This window comes from Gallus gallus, chromosome 4, assembly GCF_016699485.2.
Source record: "Gallus gallus isolate bGalGal1 chromosome 4, bGalGal1.mat.broiler.GRCg7b, whole genome shotgun sequence".
Taxonomy (NCBI): Eukaryota; Metazoa; Chordata; class Aves; order Galliformes; family Phasianidae; genus Gallus; species Gallus gallus.
The window spans coordinates 39,519,081-39,543,495 of NC_052535.1; the positions used below are offsets into that span (position 1 = coordinate 39,519,081).

Genomic DNA, 24,415 nt, shown 5'->3' on the forward strand with positions numbered 1-24,415 from the left:
CCATGCACAATACACATTACATACTTTCTCTTCCAACGAAGGACTCACTATTACTTTTTAAAAAAAGACTCCCAACTGTTCTAAAAAAAATACGTATCTTCTTCATGCTCTAGGAACTGCGTAGACAAAAGTTACACCTATTAAAACATAAATGAAGAAACCCAGTGACCACATGTACACCTACCCATACCTGGCTCACTTAACCACACACACACCCTTCGAGAAGGCTATACAGTAACTTACCAGCTACATAACACAACAGTGACAACTTCTGAACACCTCCTCACAAATACTTCCAGTTAGCACAAGGTCACAGAATAGGAACAGATGACCAACATCAGCCAATTTCTTACTTATTTTGAAAAGCATAAATTGAAACTACTACATTCTTATTTTCATTCAGTTGCTCAAAAGTAATATTCAATGATCTGGTCAGGAAAAGGAATGTAAAAATAGAAGAAGAAAAGTGTTTAAATTCTCTATGAGACCTCCCAATTTAGTGTTCAAATTGGATCTTAAAATCAGTTCAATTCTTACCCCACTTTCTAATGCTTCAAGCATTGTGAATTTATAAAACCATCTCCTCATCCCATGCCAAATATGCTGCCCAACATTCAGGCACCCAAGATGGATTTCTCATACAAAACTCAGGGGTGCAGTTCGTCTCATTAACTTTAAGAGTTTGTTAACTTACCCAAATTACTCCTTTATGTTCCCCTATGGAGACAAATTCAGCACATCTGTTTAGATTGAGGATGAATCACACTCCGAAGGTTTCCCTCTTTTCCTACTGACTATAGAGATTGTCCAAATACAAGGCTCCTGATTCAACACAAGGTACCTAAATTTAGGCTGGACAAACATTTAGTAGTAATGCTCAGGTAGCCAAGCACATGCAGAACTGTAAGCATCTCTGCACTGCAGGCAAGGGCAAGAAGGGGAGCACTGCTTTTCTCAGTGGCTGAGGTCTGTACCCACTGGCAGCACAGTTACACTATGTTAGGAAGATGATTTTCTCTTTTACAAATTAGTGGCTGAAGCTGAAAAACAAACAAACAAACCACAAAACCCACATTCCCTAACTTTAAGTAGTGGTAACCGGGCCATTTACCTTTAGAAAGTGGCAGAATTTGCATGCTCATAGAACACTCTTTCCTTACATCCTTTGCTCATTCAAGTCTATAACCGTGCAAACTCCACGCACTGTTTTTCTCTCTAAAATCTCATTCATGATTCTGTTGACAGGATCTGAGTTTCTAAACACTGTGTTCTTAGCACAGTAGCGCCTCGCATTCAGATACCAGTCCAAGCCACTATGTACAACCTTTGTATTGCTTAGGTGCGTTCTGCTTTAATAAGGGTGTTATTAAGATAAACTACTGCTTCATTATGAGTATTATTTTGAAAGAGTAATCCAGTGGCCATCTGCATGACATGACAATACATCGGAGAAGGACTTGCATACTGGTAGCCTGTATTACTGTGGCAGTTGGTCCTTAAATAACAAAAGGTCAAGAGTCTGTTTAGCTGGCTCACAAGGTTTCTTTCCGCAATCATTTTTTCAATGAATAAATGCCCATATTTAAAAGGCAACAAACACGCATGGCACCTTTTTGATGCCAAAACACAATCATCAAGTAGTTAAAATTAAATATCATTCCATTCTTTATGAAAGCTTTCAGTAATACCAGTTGATGCTGATTTATACCTATATCCAGCATAGCATGTGCCCCCATCAGTCTGTTGTGTGTCACACGCACGCACACATTGGTGTAAGGTAGGTAGACACAAATCCGGCACTTACACGTAGCTGCCACGCGGCCCAGCCACGGCCACCCGCTGCCCCTGCTGGCTGCTCCTGCCCAAAAGCCTTCCCACAGACCTGCTCAGCTTCCTACACTGTACCATGGCACATAACCATCCACAATATTCAGTAAAACCATTCACAGAACTCAGTAAGTACTGCTTAGAAACAACAAGCTGATACCTCACCAGTGACTGGCTTTGAAGACAAGCAGTAAGCGCAGTAGAAAACTGTACTCCGTTCCTCAAACGTTTTTTGGATAACTGTTGTTCCTGATTTGTTAAAAATATGTCACTGCCAGAAGGATGAAAACTAGCCAAGTGACCTGCCTGCAACTCTACTGCAATAAGTCATCCCGCATCCTATCTATCTATACATCACTTTTACTAAATGTCTATAATACCAAAAAATAAAAAATAAAATAAAATAAAATAAAAAAAAATCGAACTCTGAAAAAAACTTGACTGCTTCTGATAATTTTCCAACTCCAAACAGAACCGCTATAAGACAACCCAGGCAATGTACTTAGCAGAAAAGATGCACTGAATTTCGAGAGCAACAAGTTCTTTAAACCAAATATCCCCTTACACCTGCAACAACAACAAAAAAGAAAGGAAAACCAACAGCCAACAAAGCCAAAACATGAGCTTGGTGTCAGCTCACAGTCCCTCCACAGGTGCTTCTGAGAAGGCCACAGCCTGAATGGCAGAGACCCAGAGGGGAGGAATGCTTTAGGGAAGGAAGGGACCCACACCCACTGCCTGCAGGACCAGGTCAAACCGCCAGCAGGCGTGGCTTTCTGTTTCCTCTTCCTTCTGATTATGATAAACTGTTTTTGCCTTCCACTTACCATCAGTGAAGGAAAAAAAAAATAACACACTGAACACAGCTGTCCATTTTGTTGCACTGTTTTACCAGTAGAAAATACTGAAAGAAACCAAACATTTAATTTAAAAGGAAAACAAGTAAACTTTTGTAGGAAAAAAAAAAATCTCTACTCATAATTTATCCCTTCAGCAATGCCAAGTTCAATGCAAAGAAGATAGCTGGAAAGGATACAGGATGGAGGAGTGGAAATGGGCAGTACCATGAGTGTTTTGTCCTGCGTTGTTCTTCGCCGCAGCAGTTGGTCCTGCACTGGCGTGTAAGCACTATAATATTGGACACCTGGAATGTCAGGAATGTCTGATAACCATAACCTCGCGCAGGGATAATTCCACAGCCATAAACCAGCAGCACGACCTTCGAGCTTTTCCCCTGGAAAGCTCAAATGCAGCAACATTATGAAAAGGCTATTATGCGCAGCGCTGCTATACGTTATTTGTGTATGTGCTTGGATAATGTTTATAGAGGAAGCCCTTGTTGTCAATCAAAAGCCCCGTTAAGAAAATTAGCTATTACTACTAATCTAAGGCCATAAACCCCATGATATGTTTCCAGTGAGCTTAAATGCTCCCAGTCCCACAACTGCTGCTGGCAAACTTAACTTGGAAATGTTTCCTTTACCCATCTCCTCCCACTTCTCATTTCATACATTTATTATCAAACTATTTCTCTATAATAGGAAAACATACATTTAGAAGTGCACGTTTTAAAAAGATAAATACAAATCAGTCAAGTGTAGGTTTGTGAAACTTAAAGAAGGCACAAACTCTCCAAGAGTTTCTGTAGGCAAACACGAGCAACATCCGTCCAAAAAGCTTACCATCTAATTGAGACGTTATATGAAAATGGGAGGAGAATGACCACAGGCTGAAATACTTATTATCAAGGATTAAGACATTTATTCTGCTCTTTCGGATGATGGGTCACATGGATATGACAAGAAGTAAGTATCGAAAGCATGCTTTGTGGCAGCCAGTTATCTGTGAAAGGGTTAAATTACAGGACATTACTGTAGCATGAAAATACCACCTGGAAAACCCCAAGAAAGAATGCAGACAAAACTGGGAAAAAAAAAAAATTGTAACAGTAATGTTAATGTTAACAGATCTCTCCTATTTCCAGCCTTTCCCTTTCCTCCTTTCTCTAAATTTCATGTGCACACCAGTCCAAGTGAACTCTACAGAAAAGTATTTTGAAAATGTTGTTCTGTGAACTCCCCTTTCCTTCTCCTGCAGACAAATAATTGCATTGCAAGGGACCTTTGGATATACAAAGGGGATATTATAAACACTCCTTGCCTGACTCTGCTCCCACAGAAGCCAGCAGGACTGCTGCCCATTCCAGTAGCAGGAAACTTAAATCTGCGATGAGCACTTTTGAGAAGCACCATCCATCTGGATGTCTCAAATAACCCCATAAACATCCCATTTCAGCACTGTGGAGTGTTTGGGCCAAGCACACCAATCATTCCACAAGCAAGGAAGAGTGAACTTGAGTTAACTGCCCAAGGTCACTGCAATTCAGATGCAGACCCACCAAGTGCACTCTTGTGGAGACTGCACCACACTCTCACCGTTACTCTTAATACTGAACTCCTCATGCCCACATTCCTAGCTTTTCATTCAGTCTCTTGTTTTATGATAGTTTACAGTGCATATTTCATGAAATCATTGCGTACCTTGCAGTATCCTGCAGCTCCTGTTGCAAAAATACAGAACCAGATCCCAGTTCAACCGGTATACAGACACTCAGCCAACACCTGGCACTGGTGAACTCTATTTCCAGATGCTACTGGAGTAGTAGCAGTCTGCAAAATGGACTAACAGCCATTCACCTGGAAAGGGCACAAACACACCGTGGATGTGATACAACTGCAAACAGCACACTATCATGAAAAAAAGAGAGGGGAATATATTTGCATCACAATACTAATAAGGAGACCCTTAAAAAGTCTGATGGCTCTTGGTGCAAATGGTTTAGAAATTCAATCATTTCAGCTATCGTTCCAAAGAAGGCAGCCTCTGGAAAAATCCATACATCTTTGAGAGTGGAGTGATGGACTCTGCAACAGCCCAAGAAGCACAGATACTACAGATGGACACAGATCATGAAACTGCACTAAACTGAGATAACAACTAAGGGCAAATGTGGTGGCTTCACACAGATCCACTGCTGAACGTAAAAACATACGATGCTGAGGTGTCAAAGCACTCTGAAATCACAGCCACATGAAGGATTCAGACATATGCCCTGGCCCACACTTAATCCCTCTCCAATTGGTTTAATATGTATAACTCTTAATGCTTTTATTGAAATTGAATTGCCTTTCTTTGTAAAAGACATGCCAAAAATAATATTATATTAAAAAAGCAGAACTCCATCAGCACCTCTCCTGTTTTCACATTCTTTATTCACAATATTAATCAAATTCAAGTTTTCAAATTTCTTCCTTCTGGCAATAAGGTTGGAGGAATGGGAAATACACAGCAATTATGTAACAGGAAACACACAAGTGCTCTCCTGCGACTTCCCACACACCCAGACCCAGAAACTGCCTTCAAAAAAGGAACAAAAGAGGAAAAAAAATTAATCCACAGCACCAAACATAAACCAAAACCAAGAACGAATGCAGCAAGCTCTCTGGCAGCCAATCACAGGAATACCGCACGTACTCAATTTATTTCAGCAAGGCTCCCTATTCAAACATGAAATAAACCAACTTTAACCTCTTGTGCCAAACCGATGACATCTTCCATGTCAGATACACTTCACAGATCCTAACAAGGTAAAATAAAAAAAAAAAAAAAAGAAAATTAAAAAGCCTTTTCTGTACCCCAGGATACAATCAATTATCACACATCTCTCTTTACTGAGTGTGTTTTGCACAAGCAGTTGTTGAGAGCTATGGAAATGCTTCCAAAGTAGTAGTTTCAAAGATCGCTTAGGAATTCTAAGAGACACTCGACGAGGGAATCTGGGTTGGTCAGAAGAGCCAATGCTCTGCTTATCAGATTGGAATAGGGCTTTCTACCTTTCCAACAGGTAGAAATGCTCCCTTCAGGTTCATTAGCAATTGGCAGCATTGGTTTAAAAAGATAATTCTACTTCAAGAACTATACTTCAATGAACATGATACATGTTAAACCCATTCCCTGGCTATGGTCCTTAAATAGTACAGGATAAATTGCCACCATTTCTTCAAAGCATACAAACATCGAAGCAATATTCACAACACTGCCACAAAGATGCAAAAACGTTTTACCAGTCCTAACTTTCAAGGTGAAAGCATATGTGAGAAAGGGAAACGAGAACACCAGAATGGCCTTATTTTGCACATGTTTAAATTCAACTGCTTAAGCTAACTCTTCGAAACGCCAAGTAAAAAAGGAACGAGGTTATGCACAAAAATCACTTAAGAGATTTTGTGTCACTGAAACACTTTTAATTGGAGCAAGAGACATTGAGTATTTCTGCCAATACCACTGATGTTGCTCAGCTCTGTGTGGATGGTTCTTTGAATCAGCGTAACATTTGGCAGAAGTCAGAAAGCCAAACGGCTTCACTGTTACTAGGAGAGGAAGCCAGCATTTCAGATGCACGCGCTTTGCTACTGGAACTTCTCTTCTGAACTCACTCTTAGCGGCATGTGCAAAAGGACGAATTGAACTCGCTACTCCTTCCTTTCCTGAGGCTGCTGGGATGGGAAATTAGAAATCCAAAGACAGAAACCATGTCATATACTGCACTCTGCCTTGAATAAGTTTAAAGGAACTCACACAGAAGCTGCTGACCTTTATATTATTACCAAAAATGTAAAAGTTTAATAACTGATTGAATAAAGCTACTAAAGTAGTAGTATAGCTAAACAGTGTGGTATGAACCTCATCCTTCAGCATCAAAAAGGAACACAAAACAGACAGATCTTAAGGGTTAATTTACAATGATGAAAGGGTGAAGAATGCTCCCCACTGGGATGAGGAAAAGAAAAAAAATACTTTGGCCTTGTGCACACACTTCAAACACAACCCATGTTAGAAAGGATTCTTAAATCTGCCCCGCTGCAGACATGACAGAGAAACTGCAAACTCATAAGCAAAGGTATCTTTTAAGTCCCTTTAATGCATTCTTACTTACCCAACATCAAGGATTCAATATTTTATAATGAGCCATTGGGTTTTTTCCCATAGAATTTTTTTTTTTTTTGCTTCTGTTAATCACACAAGGGATTTTTTAAAAACTACATATTGCTTTAAATTGGCATTTCTTAGGTTTGTATTAATCACATTTGTAGCAAGTAGCATGGTCAATCTTGAACTTCACTAAAAATTTAGGACTATCCTAGTCAAGAGTTACAAGTAAATTCAGCAGTGCATCGCCACTACAAAGCTCACAGCAATAGGCACCACTGACAGTAAGTACTTCTGGCTGATCACCCCTTTCTCTGCCCCAGACTTGTACCAGCGGCCTACAGTCCAGGCCTGCCTTCTTTTGAGCTACCAATTCAGTAGATATACCAATAGAGCTGTGTTCTACCTAGAAGCCACTACGAAATATTGCAGGGACCTGTCCTGTTCAACATCTGCATCAATGACGAGGAGGATGCATCAGCGCAATCTCATTAGACTTGCAGATGAATCCAAACCTGGGGGAACAACCAACACTGCCAAGGACACGACCACCACTGAAAAGGAATGGGCCAACAGGAACCTTAAGAAATTTGGCAGGAATAAACACCCAGTGTTTTCCACCCTGCAGGGAGGAAAAACCCCTTTTAACAATGCAGTCTGGGACTGCTCAGCCTGGGAGCAGCCCCAGAGTCCTGGTGGGCAAGCAAACTGAATGTGAGTCAGCAGCCTGCCAGATCAGCAAAGGCAGCTCACAGACCCCTGCAGATCAAGGCAAGTGGTTTTCCCCCACCCTGGTCAACACTATTAGACAGCATCTTAAAAAACAAATTGAGTTTTGGTCTCCAGTACACCTGTGCTGACATCCTGGTGACCCCAGAGTAAGGCAGATCGAATAAATAAATAGGAGTGGAGAGATTGTATTACTCATTTTCACACCATCCTAGCTGCTGGGCAGTTCACTACTGCTACAAATGCCAGCACAAGAGAAAGGGTGGAACCACCGCCAACCGTAGTCCCAATTCCGGTTCTCTCAAGGCTTGTTCAGAGCAGAGTATCCAGCAGACACTGAATTCTGGTCCTTCATGGGGATTGCCTGCGATACTGTAATATACGTGACTGCTACTACTACTCCATAAGAATAAGCTATTAGAACAGGTAAGTCTGAGCATGTAAAATTGGAGAGGTGCTTAATTATAGCATGCAGTTTTTTACACAGTGAAGATGAGAAGACTGGTTTTGGTAGGCTGAGAATGTTTTGGACTAACAATGAACTTCAGCTAGTTGCAAAGTCCCATTACTGAAAAAGTGAAGATATGTTTGAGAATGACATGTGAATTCCAAATGTATTATGAAATGGAACTGCTCAGGCGATTAAGAAAATAGCTAATTATTACACATCCTTGATCTACTAATTACTTGAATCTCAAAGCAAAGTGAGGTAAATCACTGAAGAGTCCAGTCCCACAAAGGATAAGCAGCTTCCCAGAGCAAGACAAGGAAACGCCCCATGCACAGCCTCCTGGTCCATAGAAGGCAAGGGCAGACTTGCCATGGCCTTCAACAAAGACAGAACCAAACCATGGCTGTGATTACACTTACCTGACTTTTACGAGGCTTGCCAAAACCAAAGTTCAAGATTATGTCCCTCTGCGAGAGGCTTTACTTCTACCATTATGACTATTCTATTTTTTTTAAGTCAACACTAGTTCCTTAATGAGGAACTACTCCAAAGAGTAAGGAGAGATCAAAAAACTTGCTAATGACATCAGAAGCTACAAGACTCTCTCAAATACTGAGCAATGGGACTTCCATAGAAAACAGTGCCTAAGCATAAACAGTTGATTAAATGGTAATCTCCCACCTTGTATATATCTTCTGCACTGGGAGAGGCAAGTCGCCATATAAGCAGTGCTACAATAAATTCAGCTGACTAGAAAGCTGCAATTTCACAGGCTTCTGCTATTTCTTACACACCGTATTTTTAAATGATTACTTCATAAAAATCACTTAAGTGTTTCGCTAAATGTAAAGTTTTTACACAGCGTGAGTAATGAAAGCCCTCACCATCAGCTCACTCAGTGGAAGCACACAGTCACCCCGTGCCAGGATAAGCATTACATCTCCATTCGCCATTTATTATTCTCTTAAAGTGAATAGAGAAGATTGCTCTTAAGAGATAGCCCAGATACAAATCTCCACTATCCAATTACTTGTGTCATCTCTTTAAACTTTTCAATGAAAGTCTCATACGGTCTCTCATAAATCAATCTACATCAGTTGCTTTTGTGAGAAATCTTTAACATAAATATTAATACTCAGAGATACTATTTTTCCTCCGATTCTACATGATATCCTCAGGTTCCTTTGGGAAATTACCTCATGTATCATTCAAGCTTTTACAACAAAATGTATCTGCGTGGAGGCTAGGCTTCTGACACTCCTACATCAGCCCATTTCTACAAGTATTGGAAAGCTTAAAAAAAATGGGGGCACTGTAATGAAATAGGAATCAAACTTCTAACCCGTTGAAAACGCCATTAGACATTTCAACACTCTACGGTGTATTAAGCAAAGCAATTAAAACAAATACAAGGGAAATTAACAAAGAGAGATGTGTACAAGCACGGACTTTGACCTAACAAGGACAGATTTCCAAACTCACGACGCTAAGTGCAATTCTTTTATAGCTTATGTGCAAGCAGCGAGCGTGGCTAAAGCTGTGCTTTAGAAAGCATGTGAAAAGGTTAGGGAAGAAAAAGAGGATTGTGATTATTCACAGTCCAGCAAAAAAAAAAAATCTGCTTTCTGCATTTCAGACTCTGGGGACTCCATAGTAAGTTAAAGAGAAGAAGCTGGAATTTCCTGATCTGGCAGATAGAACTTAGGGTGGGGGAAGGATAATTCTCAAAAGAGCTTTCAAATGTGAGCTTGGAATTTTGCCGGACAGAACAATGATTGATTTAAATCAGACATAAAGTGAGAGATTTGATCTTCTGTCAAGTCTTTGAAATGGCAGGAGTTAGAGGAATCATCAGTGCCGCGTGCTTGTTTAATGAAAAATCCATTCCTTCACATTTTGTTCTAAACATCTCAATGCGCTTGCGTGCCCATCGTTTCATGCTTTCGGCTGTCAGTACTCTAAGCATCTCTCTTTGTGCCATGCTATAAAGAACTGAACTTTTATAGGCAAAAACAGTACGGAGGGAGGTAAGCTTCTGCAAAAGAACAATACACTTAAGTTATTTCCTAAAGGTGATCTGCATAGCTCTTCTGTTGCTTTCAGTACGTGTTAATTTTATCCTTTCCCAATCCAGTTCCTGTGTTTCATTAGTTTTTACACTGGTCAAATACGGGGAAAAACTGCTCTTTATGGAACTCTGGGTGAAAGGGTCTAAGCTCCATCCTTATTGCTGAGATTGCTGCTTTGTGCAAAAAGCAGAAATAGTGCTTCATTTTGTGAATCACAGTTTTTCTCCTCCACCTCACTACTTTTTCTCTGCTCAAATCACTGTAGTTCTATCACTTTCCTTTACCATACTTAAGACTGTTACAGGGGTTATTATTCTGTTTACATAACTTCTACACATAGCGACACCACTTTAATGAAACACTGACATCCACAAGCAGTGGAGTAACAGTCCTGCTCGCTTTTGAAAATTAGGGCATTTCAATCATTACCAGCATTTTTGAAACAATACAAACAAGACTTCCATCCAGAAGTGATTTCTGCTTTCAAAAGCCTTCATAAAACATGCTTGGCTTTCAGTCGTGACACCTGACTCCATCTGACCAGAGCCTGCAGAAGAAAAGCATGCCCTTACACATCAGAGATAGACAGGGTTTGCAAAGGAACAGAGTTTAGTTCCTTGTTTTCCAAGCCTGGATTGCTTTCCTGTTGTTCCTCTGAAACCAGCCACTAGGAGACACGTAAGGAAGCAGCAGTGCTTGGTGACCCTCACTGGCAGCCAAGGAATTAGTCCGGTTGATGGAGCATGGCAATCTAATGTGCCAGATGAAGAAAGCAGGCTAGAGCATTTTGTGATCCTTTCACTGGTCTTCAGGGAGACAACATCTCTTCCCTTTGTTAACCTGACTAGGAAGTTTAACGCCCAAAGAACTTTACAGCACTGCCACACACCATGCTTAGGCTATAACCAAAGTCCTTTATGGGGGGCCAGGAATGGATTCTGCAGCCAGGTAATCACTGTAGCAGTAAGAACACAGGCAAAATGACCCATCTGGTTGGATGATCCGGGGAAAGTCACTTTAGGCAGAAAGATGGTTAAGTCTCCTTGTCAGCTGAGACAGTGTAGAGCACACAGAGCATGGCTTGCAGTTGCCACATATAGAACGAGACTGACAAGGGTCAGAGAAATCCCTCTATTGAGGTATGGGGGATTTCTGCAGCCTGCCATAAGAGACCAAACTCCCTGCTAAGACAATACAAGGACCGAAACACCCCAATGCTGACCTTTACGTCTTTGTTTCCTTCTGTCATGCTTCCTCCAGCTGCTTTAATGCCTCAGAAAGAGAAAACAGAAGGGGGAATGCAATTTCCAAGGCCAAAGGTAGCTAAAACACAGCTAGGACCATCTGAACTCAGTTTTCAGGGATCAGCAGAAGGCAGGCCTGGTTAGCCCTATGTGCATGGCCCAAAGAGCAGACCAAACAAGGGCTGCACAGAGCAAATCATGCTCCTCCTGCCAGCCGCTAACAACCCAGGGTGTGCTGCTAAGCTGCCAACAAGCTCACAGGTATGGGGGACTTCAGCACACGAGAAATGTTGCACTCTGCTGCAGCCATCGCCCTCACCTCCCCTTTATTTATCCCACACTGCTCCTATAGATGGAGCAATTTATCTGAGTGGATTTCCATCACACTCCTATCTGCTGCTTATTCAGTTGAGCTATGTTCCAAACAACAACAACAACAACAAAGATCATACACAGGAAACAGAGGGCATGGAGGGCACAGCAACTGAAGCTGGAAATGATTGTTGATAAAAATCTGAGAGGAATTTATGGAGATTACGAATTGTCTTTGGTTAAATATTTCTAGCGATAGGCACACCTCAATGATATCTAGAGGACAACTACACTTCATGGGAGTTTTTACAGCACTGTTTCTTTTATTCCTTTGTTTGTTTTTCCCCTCCAGAAAAAAATAAAATCAGAACGCTCCATTTTCAGAAGTGCCACCTGCATTTCCCTTTCCCTGCTGCCTCGGGTTGCAGCAGCTACAGAACCAGGCCTGGCCGCTCGCTACCTGCAGCAGCTCCTGCATCCCATAGGGCTGGCTTTCCAACAGCACCTCACCGCTCTCCACTGGGACAGGAACTGCAATCTGATTCTTTCACATTCCAGACCGCTGCCCTGACTAACAAGTGATAAAACCTTCCCAGTCTTTCCCACTCCCAAAACAGCTCCCTCACAAAACCTGCTGTCAAAAAGGAAGGCTGGAACATTCTATACAGACTTATCAACGCTTCAGGCTCTTAAATATATTTAAAAAACCCTGTTTATTCAAAATGTTTCAACTAACTTCAACTGTCACTCTGTCTGATGACATTCATTTCTTCTCTTTTCTTCTGCCTGTCTTTTCAGTGACACTCCAACGAAACATCCATCCCTGAAAAACATGTAGCACATTACTGCCATGTTGATATTTTAATAAAGTATTAAAGCGGTATTGCTTTTGTACACCGCTCTTATGGATGTCACTCGGAGCTTCCCCTGTGACAAATACATCTTTTGTAAATTAAACAGTTTCTAGTTGATCGGCATCTGTTAGTAAAATAATCATCCATTACATAGTTTATATCTTCAGGTGGAAGAATAATGCAAAACAAACAGCATCTTCATCATTTTTGAAAGAAGCATCTCTGTATGCATTCGCTTGAAATGATTTCTTTTCTTAATTGAAATTGAAAAGAATTCTTATTCTTCCCGGACTTGTAAGAATGGGTGGAAGAAAACCATGCAGCAGAAGAAAGATTAGAAAATGCTAGGATCATCAAGAACCCCACGTAATTTAAAGGCAACTTCAAGATAGTCCCCAATCAAACCAAATACGCAGCCAGCAGGGCAATTCTTTCAAGTATTCATCCGCAGGTAGTAATTTAAAAAACAATCACAGTGCCGAATAAAAGCTGTTATGATGTGTGAAGTACAGCAAGGGGCCATTCGGGAGAGTTGTTTTCAATCATCCCTATCTCAGAAAATGCCTTCTGGAACAAACTTTAACAGGCCGTCTCTTCCAAAGTGACATTTGAAGGAACAGACAAAAATGGCAGCTAGACGCTTTTACTATGTACAGCAGGACTAACGCCAAGATTACGCTGCAAATAACGCAGCCTTCTTGCAGGTACCTTTAACAAACCAGTCACCAGATGTAATACGTGTTTTCCCCATTACATTCTAAAATTCAAATTACATCCTATCTGCTGAGCACCAGATCTAATTCAGCATTATGCAGCACGTGGTCTTCAAAATGAGAAAGACGTCTGACTTCTGCACCTTCGCACGTAGGATTGACAGGTAGAGTAAAATCCAACTTCACATTATTTTGTGGACGCTACTGCAGCGACGGAGTGAATGTCATGATACTGCAGCACATCACTGGCAACTTCCCACTGCCCCCATTAATTCCCATTCCAGTGCAGCACATTTTCATGCCCTTGTCCTGCAGCTTCTTATCATCATTTGATTCTTCCATTAAAGGTACGGCTGTTTGGGATTGATGACTTCGTGAATTATTAAGTCCTTTCTTTGAACTTAAACAGATTAGATCAACATATTACTCCCCTGAACCCAGGATTTCTTTCCAAAACATGACAACTAATTAACTTGATGATCTCCCCCAATAATACCACATTTCCCCACATATGTCCGGTCAACAGTGTAGGAAAGGCAAGTTGTGAAACTCTGAAATATTTGCTTTTAGCACTAATAGGACTCTCTACCCTAGAAAACAAAAAAGTACTGGAAATAACAGCTATAGGAGGTTCTAAGTCTTTTTGCTTGTTTAAGAAAAAAAAAACCAACACAAAACCTTAACTCTTCTACATTTGCCCTCAAAATTTATTTTTCTTGCCAAAACCCTGCCTGGACAAATAAAGTTTTAATGGCTTTCATGTATTCTGAGCAAACGGGACAGCCAGGTCCTGAATGCAAACCAATGACCTGCAATGGCACAGAACTCCAGGGCTCGTTTTACATCATTATAAGCAGTGGGAGCAAGTGAGGCAGAACAAGACTAGCAAGCAGGAACGTAAGCAAGAACCAAAAAGCCTAATCCAAGTCACCATAATAATTTGCTTTGAGATTCACCTCCTAGATTGTCACCTCATTAAACTAGCTAACACAGCAGTCTGACTAATTAAGAACAATCCCTCAATGAACTTCAAACTTTACATCAGTAAAGTCTTCCTCTGAAAGAGCAGATATAAAAATATAGCACGGGGATTATAACAACCAGGAAAAGCAAACAAACAACAAAAGAACATCTGAAGCTCAGAAACTTGAAGAAAACATGTTTAACACCTAAGTTCCCACATATTAAGCCTTACTTAGTGCAGCATCAAAGTACTGATGGCAAGAGCCTGACTAGAAGGCATATAGTGTTTGTATGTTTTGCTGCATCCCATAATTTCTCTGGTCATTTGAACACTATTTCAGGAATGTCCTGCAGAGGTCTCAGATGATTATTCACACCCATAGCATTGTACAAGTTACCAGAACGATTGTAAATGTATTAACAGTTCATTTCAAACACTGCAACACTCATGATGGAAAAAGGTCTTTTTACTCCTTGCCAGATTGCTATCTTGAATTGCGTACTCTCACAAACAATCATTTACTACTTGATGTTTCAGGAAAATGTACGTTCTATCTGCAATCCTTCCACTGCCAACAATCCTTCCTGATGCAGGGACCCACCAAACACCACCTCGGCCCTCCCGCTCTGCACAGAACAAAGCTGATGACTGCTAAAGCAAATGGGAAATAGGAAAAACTTCAGCCAAACTTCTACCCTATAGGAACATTGATACTGCAACACAGCAGAATCCACTGCTTCTCTAAAGATCCATGTTCCAACCCTATACACAAAAAGGAACGTGGTGATTTATTTTACTTTATTTTTTACTTGAAAGGAACAAAATTCATGTCAGATCTTCCGAGGTTGCAGCATCGGAGCAGTATTCTGGTTTTTCTCTTTCTCTCTAACCCTGTGGACATTCCAATTCCAGCTTTGGCAGTTTATCACTGTGCACTCTGGAATGCAGTACTGAGTAGCTGCATGCCTTAAACTTGCATCACAGCTTACTTTGCAAATCTCTCTTTGAGAGAGAGCCACAGCACTCCCAACTGCAATCTCTCACCACTGTGCAACTGAACCCAAACTAAAAGAAGAAAAACAGAAAGGAGAGGGGAAGGAGAGCACAGGTCTTTGCACTTTCTACTACAATTCCCAAACAACAACAACAGAACACATTGAAGTCAGATCCTGCAAACAATAAAACTGTCCATAACTGAGAATGTAAAGCCAACGAAAATCAATCAGTACAGAAAACCATATACACACACACTACATTACACACTTCGGTGCTGTGCCAAGGAAGCATGTGTAGCTAATGCCTGAAACTGAACACACAGAGTAATTCAAGGCAGCCAAAATGTTTCAAAGTTGAATTCAAATCCCAGCGGACAGCACACATTTGACAAGAACAGTAGGTGTACACCTGTATGACGGACTACCTGTAGGAATGCCATTTAATTCACAATAGAATTTGTATCACGTGCATCTCTGATGAAAACGCAGAAGACAATAAAGGTCAAAGAGGCTTTACAAGCAATAGTAATCCCAGACAGCTTCAGAAATGTAACGTCTATTAGATTCCATTACATGTCCCACCTCTACCACTGTCCTTTCAAACCAAACCCAAACTTTCAAACATTCCCTCTCTTGCTCAGCTCCCAGCTACTGCAGCCTTAATGCACTAAAACCCCTTTTCCATAGCAAATGCTCCTCTACAGCACAATGAAAATAAAACCACTGCCATAGAGCTGTAGGACAGAGAACACCGGTGCTCTGGTCAAATCCTGCTCCCTGACAAGGTGCGATCAAGACACAGACCTGCCACATGGCAAAAAGGCAGGTGCCACTCATCGTGCACTGGGCATACTTACTGCTATGTGGTACCATGAGCTCGTGCACCATCTGCAGAATATCAAAAGTCCATCTGCCATATGATTAGAGATACCTGCAGCCCTGTCAAACATTCTCAGGCATCTAACGCAGGCAAGCTCTTCAGAGCAAAGGGTGTGGCATTGAGTCAGTAATAATTCTTCACCAGCCATAGCTGCAGGCCATTCAATATGCTTATCTGGCCAACAGTACAGTTTAGCACTTGAACATACTTTCAAAGGAAAGAAGAGGTGTGTAAGGTACTCTTCCTTAATTAACAACATGAGAAAGTTGCTAATACACAACAGAGAATGTCCCAGCAGGACCTTAGTTTATAATACAGATTCTTCTAAATCTTTTCCCCTGTACTGAAAGTAAAAACAAATTTGACATATCTAGACCTTGAAATCTTGATTATAAGAACAAATCACATATTATGGAAGGCATCCCAGTACAGTTGTTCTTCTGCTTTTCAAAGAGAGACTGAAATTAGATATGAGTTGAGAAAACCAGCACAGATATACCAAAGCAGGTCCAACCTGTGGTACTGCACAGTGGTAAGTTCACACAAACTGGAGTTGGCTTTCCCGAGACAATATATGTCTTTATGTATACAAACAATTACATTGAATACAATAAGTACTCAGAGTTGATGAGATAAAGTCTTTCTTCAAGTACAAACAGTATTCAAGTTCAAAGGATAGCATCCAATCTTGTTCTATGAGATGCAAATGACTCTTTCAGTTGGCAGAATACGTTCATATCACTCACATACTGCCTCTAGCACAGAAACATAAATAATAAAAACAGCTGTCCCTCAGAAGCTCTTTCGTTATCCTTTTAAAAAGCAAGAGCCAGAGATTGACTTCATCAGGCAGGAACTTCACCATTAATGATTGTTTAATACAGAGAATTTCACTGGAAGGGCATTCAGCGAAGCTCAACATGTGCTACTTCAAAACAAAATAGAACAAAAGCATATAAAAAGAAAAAACATGCCAAAAAGCAACAAAAGAAAAACCATAATTTCTCTATCAGTCCAATTTTCAGCCCACAGCTGCTCCTTCCAAACGAAGGACAAGTCAATTTGTCCACACAGACAACTCTCAAATGCATCAGTGAAGATGAGCGGCTCCCGTTTGCTTCACCCAATAAAACACTCAAAGCCTAGAGTCACACCATCATTCTGCCTGCCTATTTTTACTGCAAGATACCGCTTACAGGGTGAGGTACTTCACATTTGAGCTTAGAACTCATTTTATGAGTAACTAGAATAAAATGTAGTAAAGTCAGAGTTTCTAATCTCCTTTCATATACAGTAAAAATCAGCCATTCATAAGCACATTGTCAATAGAGGCACAAAACAGAATCTAAGTCTGGAACCACGCAGTGACAGTTTATCTTGGCTTCTCGAGTTTTACAGTAACAAACATTAAAACAGTCAATAAGAAGTTTGTAATATCATAAAAAAATTCTTACTAACAGAAAAGATGCTTAGAATCAATACACCAGTGATGGCTGTACTGCTCCTTCACAGCAAAGCAAAGGTGAACGCAAACACACACAGAAACAAATGGGGAAACTCAACAGAAGAAGCGGATGTTAAGAACACAGTTTAATGGCAGGTGAAGTTGATCTACCTGTATTTTCATCTCTGCAGGAGTGCTATCCCATTTTGCCCCATCTCTAGGCCTGTCTCCTTCCTCACAGCAGCACCAGTATCCTTTCAGTGACACCTAAAGCTGATCCTGCTGGAAATAACACTGTAAAAGTAGGGGTTTCATTTCAGTCTAATTACCTCCAAGTTTACTGTTTATCCCCTTGTTTACTACTGGCAAGGCAGGGGCAAATGAACAGAATCACAACAGTCCAGACAGAGGGATGCATTACCCCTCTGCAAACTTCTTCCACTTCTTATGCAGGCTGTTCTAATAAAGACTTACATGACCCAGCACAGCAGTTCTAGAATCTCAGCACTGTTTCCATTTACATCTGTCTGAAGCTGCGTCACCATGGCAGTACTGCCCTATGCTGGTCTGCCATTACTTGCATGAGTATTCTTCTGATTTTTAGTCACGTGTATGATATAAAAGTTATGAAATCACAAATATCTGTAACAATTTCTAGATTTAAAAGAGTGTCAACAACAACAAAATGCATTTAATGCAATTCAACTTGTCACCCATTCACTATAAATGTTCTTATTCATAATTATAACCTTAATAACGTGCCTAAGCAAAGAATTTTCACTAAAGGCTTGAACATAAGTTATGTAACGGGAATAAGACAAGAACACAACCTGAGCAAATAGTTGAAGTTGTAAGCAATTTGTTCTATTCGATCACTGTACAGACCTCTACCTGTACAATGAAAACTTACTTCAAAGTAATGGCTGTGAAGGAAAGTCGGTTTCCTTTCTCTGAAAAAAATAAGGTAGCTCTGAAGGGCTCCTTTGTTTAACCACACTGTAAGAGGAAAACATCTCTAGTAATCAGCCCAGCTCCATTTGAGAGCGTATTTTCCTCCTTGTGTACAATTTCTCATTAACTGTGTCTTACATTGTGCATGAGAACTACCGTAATATTATCCTGTAAGTCAAGATAGGTTTTAATCGAAATAGCTGCAGTAGGCAAGCACTAGAGATGTGGGTCCGGGTAAACCGCAGTCTAGACCACTTGCCCCATTTTACGTAACAGGTCACAGTCCTTGGCTCTAGCAGCAGTACATACTTTGCACACATAAGCAAATACTCTGCAGCATTTCCTGACTTGTTAACTTTACGTGCTTTGAGTCGAAAGATACAGAGCAGTCCTATCGCTCCCACAGAAATAAAGAACAGAAGCGTTACATGAGTTACAGTACCATTTTCACCAACGCTACAATCAACAACACGTAGCCCCAAGCAGTTGACTGACTGGTTAAAAACCCACATACCCAACCACTATGTATTTTAACGCTGCCTGATGCTATCGCAGCTACATTAGCACTGCAATATTGGAATTCCGCTTTACACTGAATACGCAAACGAGGGCGTCAGAAGTTCAGACACAGCTAGTCGCTCATTGCGAGTTCAGAACTTGCATCACGGGTTCTGTTTTGAATAAATATACATCAATTAAATAAAAGCAGTTCCCAACCTGTCATTGAAACTGGAATGAGATACCAGACAGTTTCACATGGAATATGCACATTCCTGGACAGACATGCAGACACGAACAAGTTATGTGGGGTTAGGCAGATGATACCACAGGCTGAAACAAGGCAGGAAAACACACTGGGAATTACAAGTGAGGAAAAAGAGACGTTGTCTGATCTCACCACACAGCTGCACAAGTGGGACACCTCAGTTGTACTTCACATTAGCAGTGTTAAGATTCGCACTCAAAACAGAATTAAGATCCACCCCCGCTCAAGTGATTTTAACCTCAGCACCACCCCTTCTCACAACTTCTGATGTTCACCGGACAGGAGAAAGCAAACTCCAGTGAAACATGAAGTAACAAAGTGTCCTTCTGGAAGGGAAAGGGACACAACATCTAACTGCAGGCAACTCCTGAAGCTCTAATTTGGACAGACAACTCTCACCCCAGTAACTGAAACCCATGGCAGAAATGGAAGTTTTCAACTCCCCAGAAGACGAAAGCAGCAATGGAAACATCATTACCTGTCCACGTCAGCACTAAGAAAACTCTTATAGTCTACAAGCAGCAAAGCTCTCTGCTTTCTGCTCATCCAACCTTTCTCACACACTGCCTTGGTTACAGAGTTAGCAAATCCCCAACAAACATTCTCAGACAAGCATGCCATGAATGATTTTAAATATATCTGTTCATTGGAGGCTGCTCCTTCCCAGTGGAAAGAGGAGCGGAGGCAAAAAGAAAGCATTTTTTTCTCCATAGCAGCTCATTCCTTGCCACTCCAATGTGAGTGCAGATGAGCATTTAAATAAAGACCAGTTGCAACTGTGGAATTTGTGATGTGGAATTGATTTTAGAAAAGATATATCAATACAGCTATGTATTTTATGTTAGTGGAGTACTGAGTAGTGGAGCAGAGACTATTTACTATGCAGAAATCAAGATGCGAGAAACAATAACATGCATGTGCTTAGTCAGTGATTTTCACTGTTGCTACAACTCCCACGTTCTCACTGTTATGCCTCCTCTTCCTCAAACTTACACCTCAAGTATCTTCCCATTCAACCATCAGTCTTCAACACGGTAGCCTAAGAGTTTGCAGAGAGCAATCACTGTTAAACAGAGAAAATACATTACAAAACCACAGAACAGAGCAATTGAAATGACTGTCACAGCACTCCTAGAAACACACAAGTCAAATCACTTTTGCCCTCGCAAGCGTGAGCTTCTCTAACGTCAGTGGGGTGACTCAGAGAAATGGAGAGGGCAAAAACAAAAACTGAGCCTCGAGGTTGAAGTTGATGTGAGATTTTCTTCCTGATATACACAAAGATATCATTACAGTCACAGAGCTAAACCATACACACAGCAACATGCACTATCAGAATGTCTAGAAAAGCAGATAAACAAGCATGGGTAAATTAAAAAACAAAACAAATTTTTCCAATAAGCTCTGGAATATGGTATTTTCTCTTTCAGTTTATTTCCAGACATGACTATTTCACACCAGTAACAGTGAGGCTCCCAGTTGTTCCCAAGCACACCTGCTGACCCACAGGCACATAGCAGAAGTCTCACAGTGCAAATATTGGAGGCCAGTACTTTCTAAATCAAAGTGGATTTAAAAGTATCTTAAAACATCAAGCACGACTTCTCTATGGAAAAATACCCAGGGAACGCCGTACCACAAAAGCAGAAGAAAAAAACCGTCAATGAAACCATACCTCTTCTACACTCGCTTTACCAATGAAGGATTTGGGGTCCACATGTACTTTAGGATAACTTTTTAACCTCCTTCACAGAAAGAAGTTGGAAGTCAAAGCCCTGAAGTATCAAACTGTTTTCAGTCTTTCTGCAGAATGCATTACCTTCACTTTGACAAGTTGAGGTAAGTTTTAGTAACAACGCAAATCCAGATTTTACTGTACTGACAAACTTGGAAGATCACATGTCAGTTTTACTGACAGCAAGCCCTCATTATGTCCGTATGGTTTCAGAACATACATTTTCCAAATCCCTGGGAAATACAAAGGACTCTCAAGCAAAGCCATCACAAGACCAGGTCACCAATACAAACAGATTGTAAATACAGATACTGTAAATACAGGTAATGTAAACTGCAGATTAAACGGGCTTGTCAGTCTCCCATGCAGGCGATTCAGCGTCACGGTTGAGCCACGTACACTAAGTTAGGAATTCCATAGCACAAAATCCCTGCGCTTGTTTTCCAGGAGCAACAAAGGGTAAGCAGTTATTTCAAACACCGCACTCTCACAAGGTCTTTACTTCCTTGGTTCTTGTGACAGACCATCGAGTCTCAGGACCCGATTTCTCCTTCACCTGCAATCAGTGTATTAATGAAACAGTATTTATCCTGTACCGACAGGATGGCAAGCAGACCACGGCTATTCATTTAGCTGCGTAGTCTACTAATGACAGCAAAGGCTCAAATCTTACCGCCAAGTATGCATACCCTTGAACTCTTCAGGGCCAGAGAACGTGTAGAAAATAACTCTAAGTTAGAGTACTCCTGAGGCACTATTATAACAGGTAGCTTCTCAAATTTCACTTTTTGCTTCGCCCCAATTACACCGCCTCAGGATCTGCTTTGCAAACAGAAATTCAAAGCTTAACACCGAGTAATTCTTTAAATACGCTGCTTCTCGAGACGGGAAAGCCTGAACTTTTTTATTGTCCGCAGTAAAAAGTAAAAATCAATGACTCAAAAAGGCCAATTTATCGCAGGTGTAATAAACAACACCGTCCCGTACACTTTACCACCTCCCTAATATTTACGAGGCATTTAAATTCCTCTGCACTTGAAAGCACGTTAAGCACGAAGTTCACCGTGGCTGGAATTTGCTGCTGCAACAAGTGTGAGAGGGGAGCGGGCCGCGCAGCGTGTGCTGCCTGTCACCGCTCCCCTCTGCGAGCCGCAGGCAGCAGCAGGCTCCTCACCGCTGCCTCTCCAGCCTCGGAGAAACGCAAACCCGGGCTCTCATTTATAATGCAGACAGCTTGTTCCACAAGTTCACAACGCCTTCTCCAAGTTTCTGATAACTCGAACGGACCGTTTTTAACTTCACGTTATACGCGGTACGGAAATAATGTCAACACATACACGAAGCTCTCTCTTCCCATTACTTTCCAGGAGTGCTGCGGCCAGAAGTCGAGGCGGGTACCCGGGCGGCTCTCCGCACAGATAGCGGCGCGGGACCCGACGCCCGTCCCGAAGGCCACCGCCTCTCCCCAGCTGGAAGACCTGCCCCGATGACTCACGCGCTCGCAACACGCGAGCTGCCCACGCCGCTCACCAAAGCGTTTTCGAGGCGAGTTTTGCCCGTTTCAGCCTTCAGACCTGGAAGAGGCTGCGGCTGGCGGGGGGCTGAGCCGTGCCGAGGCCTAGCGGGCACGCGAGGCCTGCGGCCGCTTCCCCGGCGGCGCGGCGTTCCTCGGGCCGGGACGGCAGGGCGGGAGGCCGGGGGTGCCGCACGGAGGCGGCTCCGTGCTCGGGGCGGGGGGCGGGATGGCGGCCGGCCCCTCGGCCAACTTTTGTACCTGTTGGGCTGCACGGCCGCTTTCGGCGCCCGGGGCCACCTTTTGTCCGAGCTCCGCGGCCTCAGGCCGGCAGCACCCCGCTGCGGCCCCCGCCTCGCACCCACCTGTCCCTGGGGTCGATCCAGCTGGTCTGCTTGGTGTTGTGGTCGATGTAAAAGACTTTGCCGTCGTAATCCCTCGCCTCCTCCCAGCCATCGGGTAAGGGGAGCTGCCCATTCCCCGCTTTCCTAGGCATGGTCGGCCGGCGGGGGCGGCTGCTCCATAGGGACGGAAAGAAAGAAGGGAAGCGGGAAAAGCCCCCACCCGAGCCGGGGGGACGCGGAGGGGGCCCGCAGCCGAGGCCGGCCCGGCGCCGGGGGACGACGCTGGCGGGAGCCCGGCGAGCGCTCCTTCGCCTCCGGCTCTCGGCCCACCGTGCCGGGGCTGCCGCGGGCGGGCGGGCGGGCGGCAGCCCGGGTCAGGGTTCCCGGAGGAGCCCAGCTGCCGTCTGGGCGCGGGGAACCCGGCTGAGCCCCGGGCGGCTGCGGCCGCCGCTCATTAGCATGAGATTAGCATCCACCTCATCTGCATGCACATTCCTCCCGCCGCATTCCTCAGGGTTAACCCTGCCGGCGCTGCCCGCGGGACGGGGGGAAGCCCGGACCCGGGCGGGGCCGCGGAAAAAGCACGAACAAGTCCGGCGGAGGAAACGGGGGCAGGAGGAGAAGGGCCGAAGCAGGCCCTACGGCTTCCACGGGAGTCGGATAGGAGAGGAAGGGGAAAGCGGAGCGGGAGCCGGCGTGCGGGCTGCGGGAGCGAGGTGTGCCCGGCGCTCCCTTTGTCCGCTTGGCGCCGTCAGGTGGCGCAGCCCGCGGCCCTCGGGGCGCTCCCGGCCCGTGGCGGTGTGGGTGCTGAGCTGCGCGCGGGGAGGGCGGCCTGGTGGCACCGTAGCGCGGGCGGCTGCGTTCCTGCCCCGCCGCTCCCCTCAGAGCGTTACTCGGTGCGCGCCGCCTAAAAGCGCTCCTCTGAACTCGCTCTAAAACTCCGTTAAGACTCGAGGATTGGTAGAAAGACCTCGGTGCTTAAAATACCCAGGTTTCCCCTTTCGCTTCAATTTTGATCTCTTTCTCTTGAACTCTGAGAGGACTTTAAACTTTTCGATCGTTTGTTTTTTTAACAGAAGCAGCGGCAGGGAACGCGCACGGGCTGTGTAGGTGCCCTTCTGGCCTGAGAGACAGCCGCAGGCACGTTGCGTTGAGAAGCCAGGTGTGAATTACGGCGGGGGAGAGGAGTAGTGAGGCAGGTTGCCATGGCTCGGCTGATGGAAGGTAACCTAATGAGCTCTGTTAATTAGCGTGTGTATCTGATTCCCAGGGTTTGGCTCCAGAAGTGGAGCAGTGGAGGGGGATTATGACAACGGTTCGGTAGCTGGCACTCCTGAGTAGCCCAGGTTTTGCTCCCTGCTTTCCAGATCGTTTTCTTTACACTTTCCTGGATTGAAAAAGCAAAGTTTTTGTGGGAAAGAGGGTTTGGAATCCATACCTGTGGGTTCGTTGTTGTTGGTTTGAGGGTTTGTTTTTGTTTTTGCCTCTCCTTTTACAGTTTAGTACTCAGTTCTATGGATTATTCTCCCGATACAATTTGTGCTCACTAAGTGCCAGGCTTGTTCAGTGCCCAGCAGGGTTTTGGATTCCACTTCAGAGGCCACACACCCAACCATTACCCAACCGTTAGGTGTT

At 43.1% G+C, this 24,415-nt stretch overlaps 1 protein-coding gene across 3 annotated transcripts in view; it reads right to left on the reverse strand.

Annotated features, from left to right (window-relative positions):
• The window catches only part of WWC2 (WW and C2 domain containing 2), an 88,106-nt gene extending 64,920 nt beyond the window's left edge, over positions 1 to 23,186 (reverse strand). For 2 of the 3 annotated variants that reach the window (XR_001463612.4, XM_015276544.4), the window contains exon 1: positions 22,802 to 23,186. Coding sequence is in view for 2 of the 3 variants with exons in the window: in XM_015276544.4 (XP_015132030.2) it covers positions 22,802 to 22,932 (131 nt within the window). In the remaining variant the exon portion in view is untranslated. Of the gene's footprint in view, positions 1 to 22,260; positions 22,594 to 22,801 lie in introns of those variants that run through there. The other variant, XM_025149946.3, reaches the window with a different exon arrangement.
• Positions 23,187 to 24,415: the final 1,229 nt, after the last annotated feature.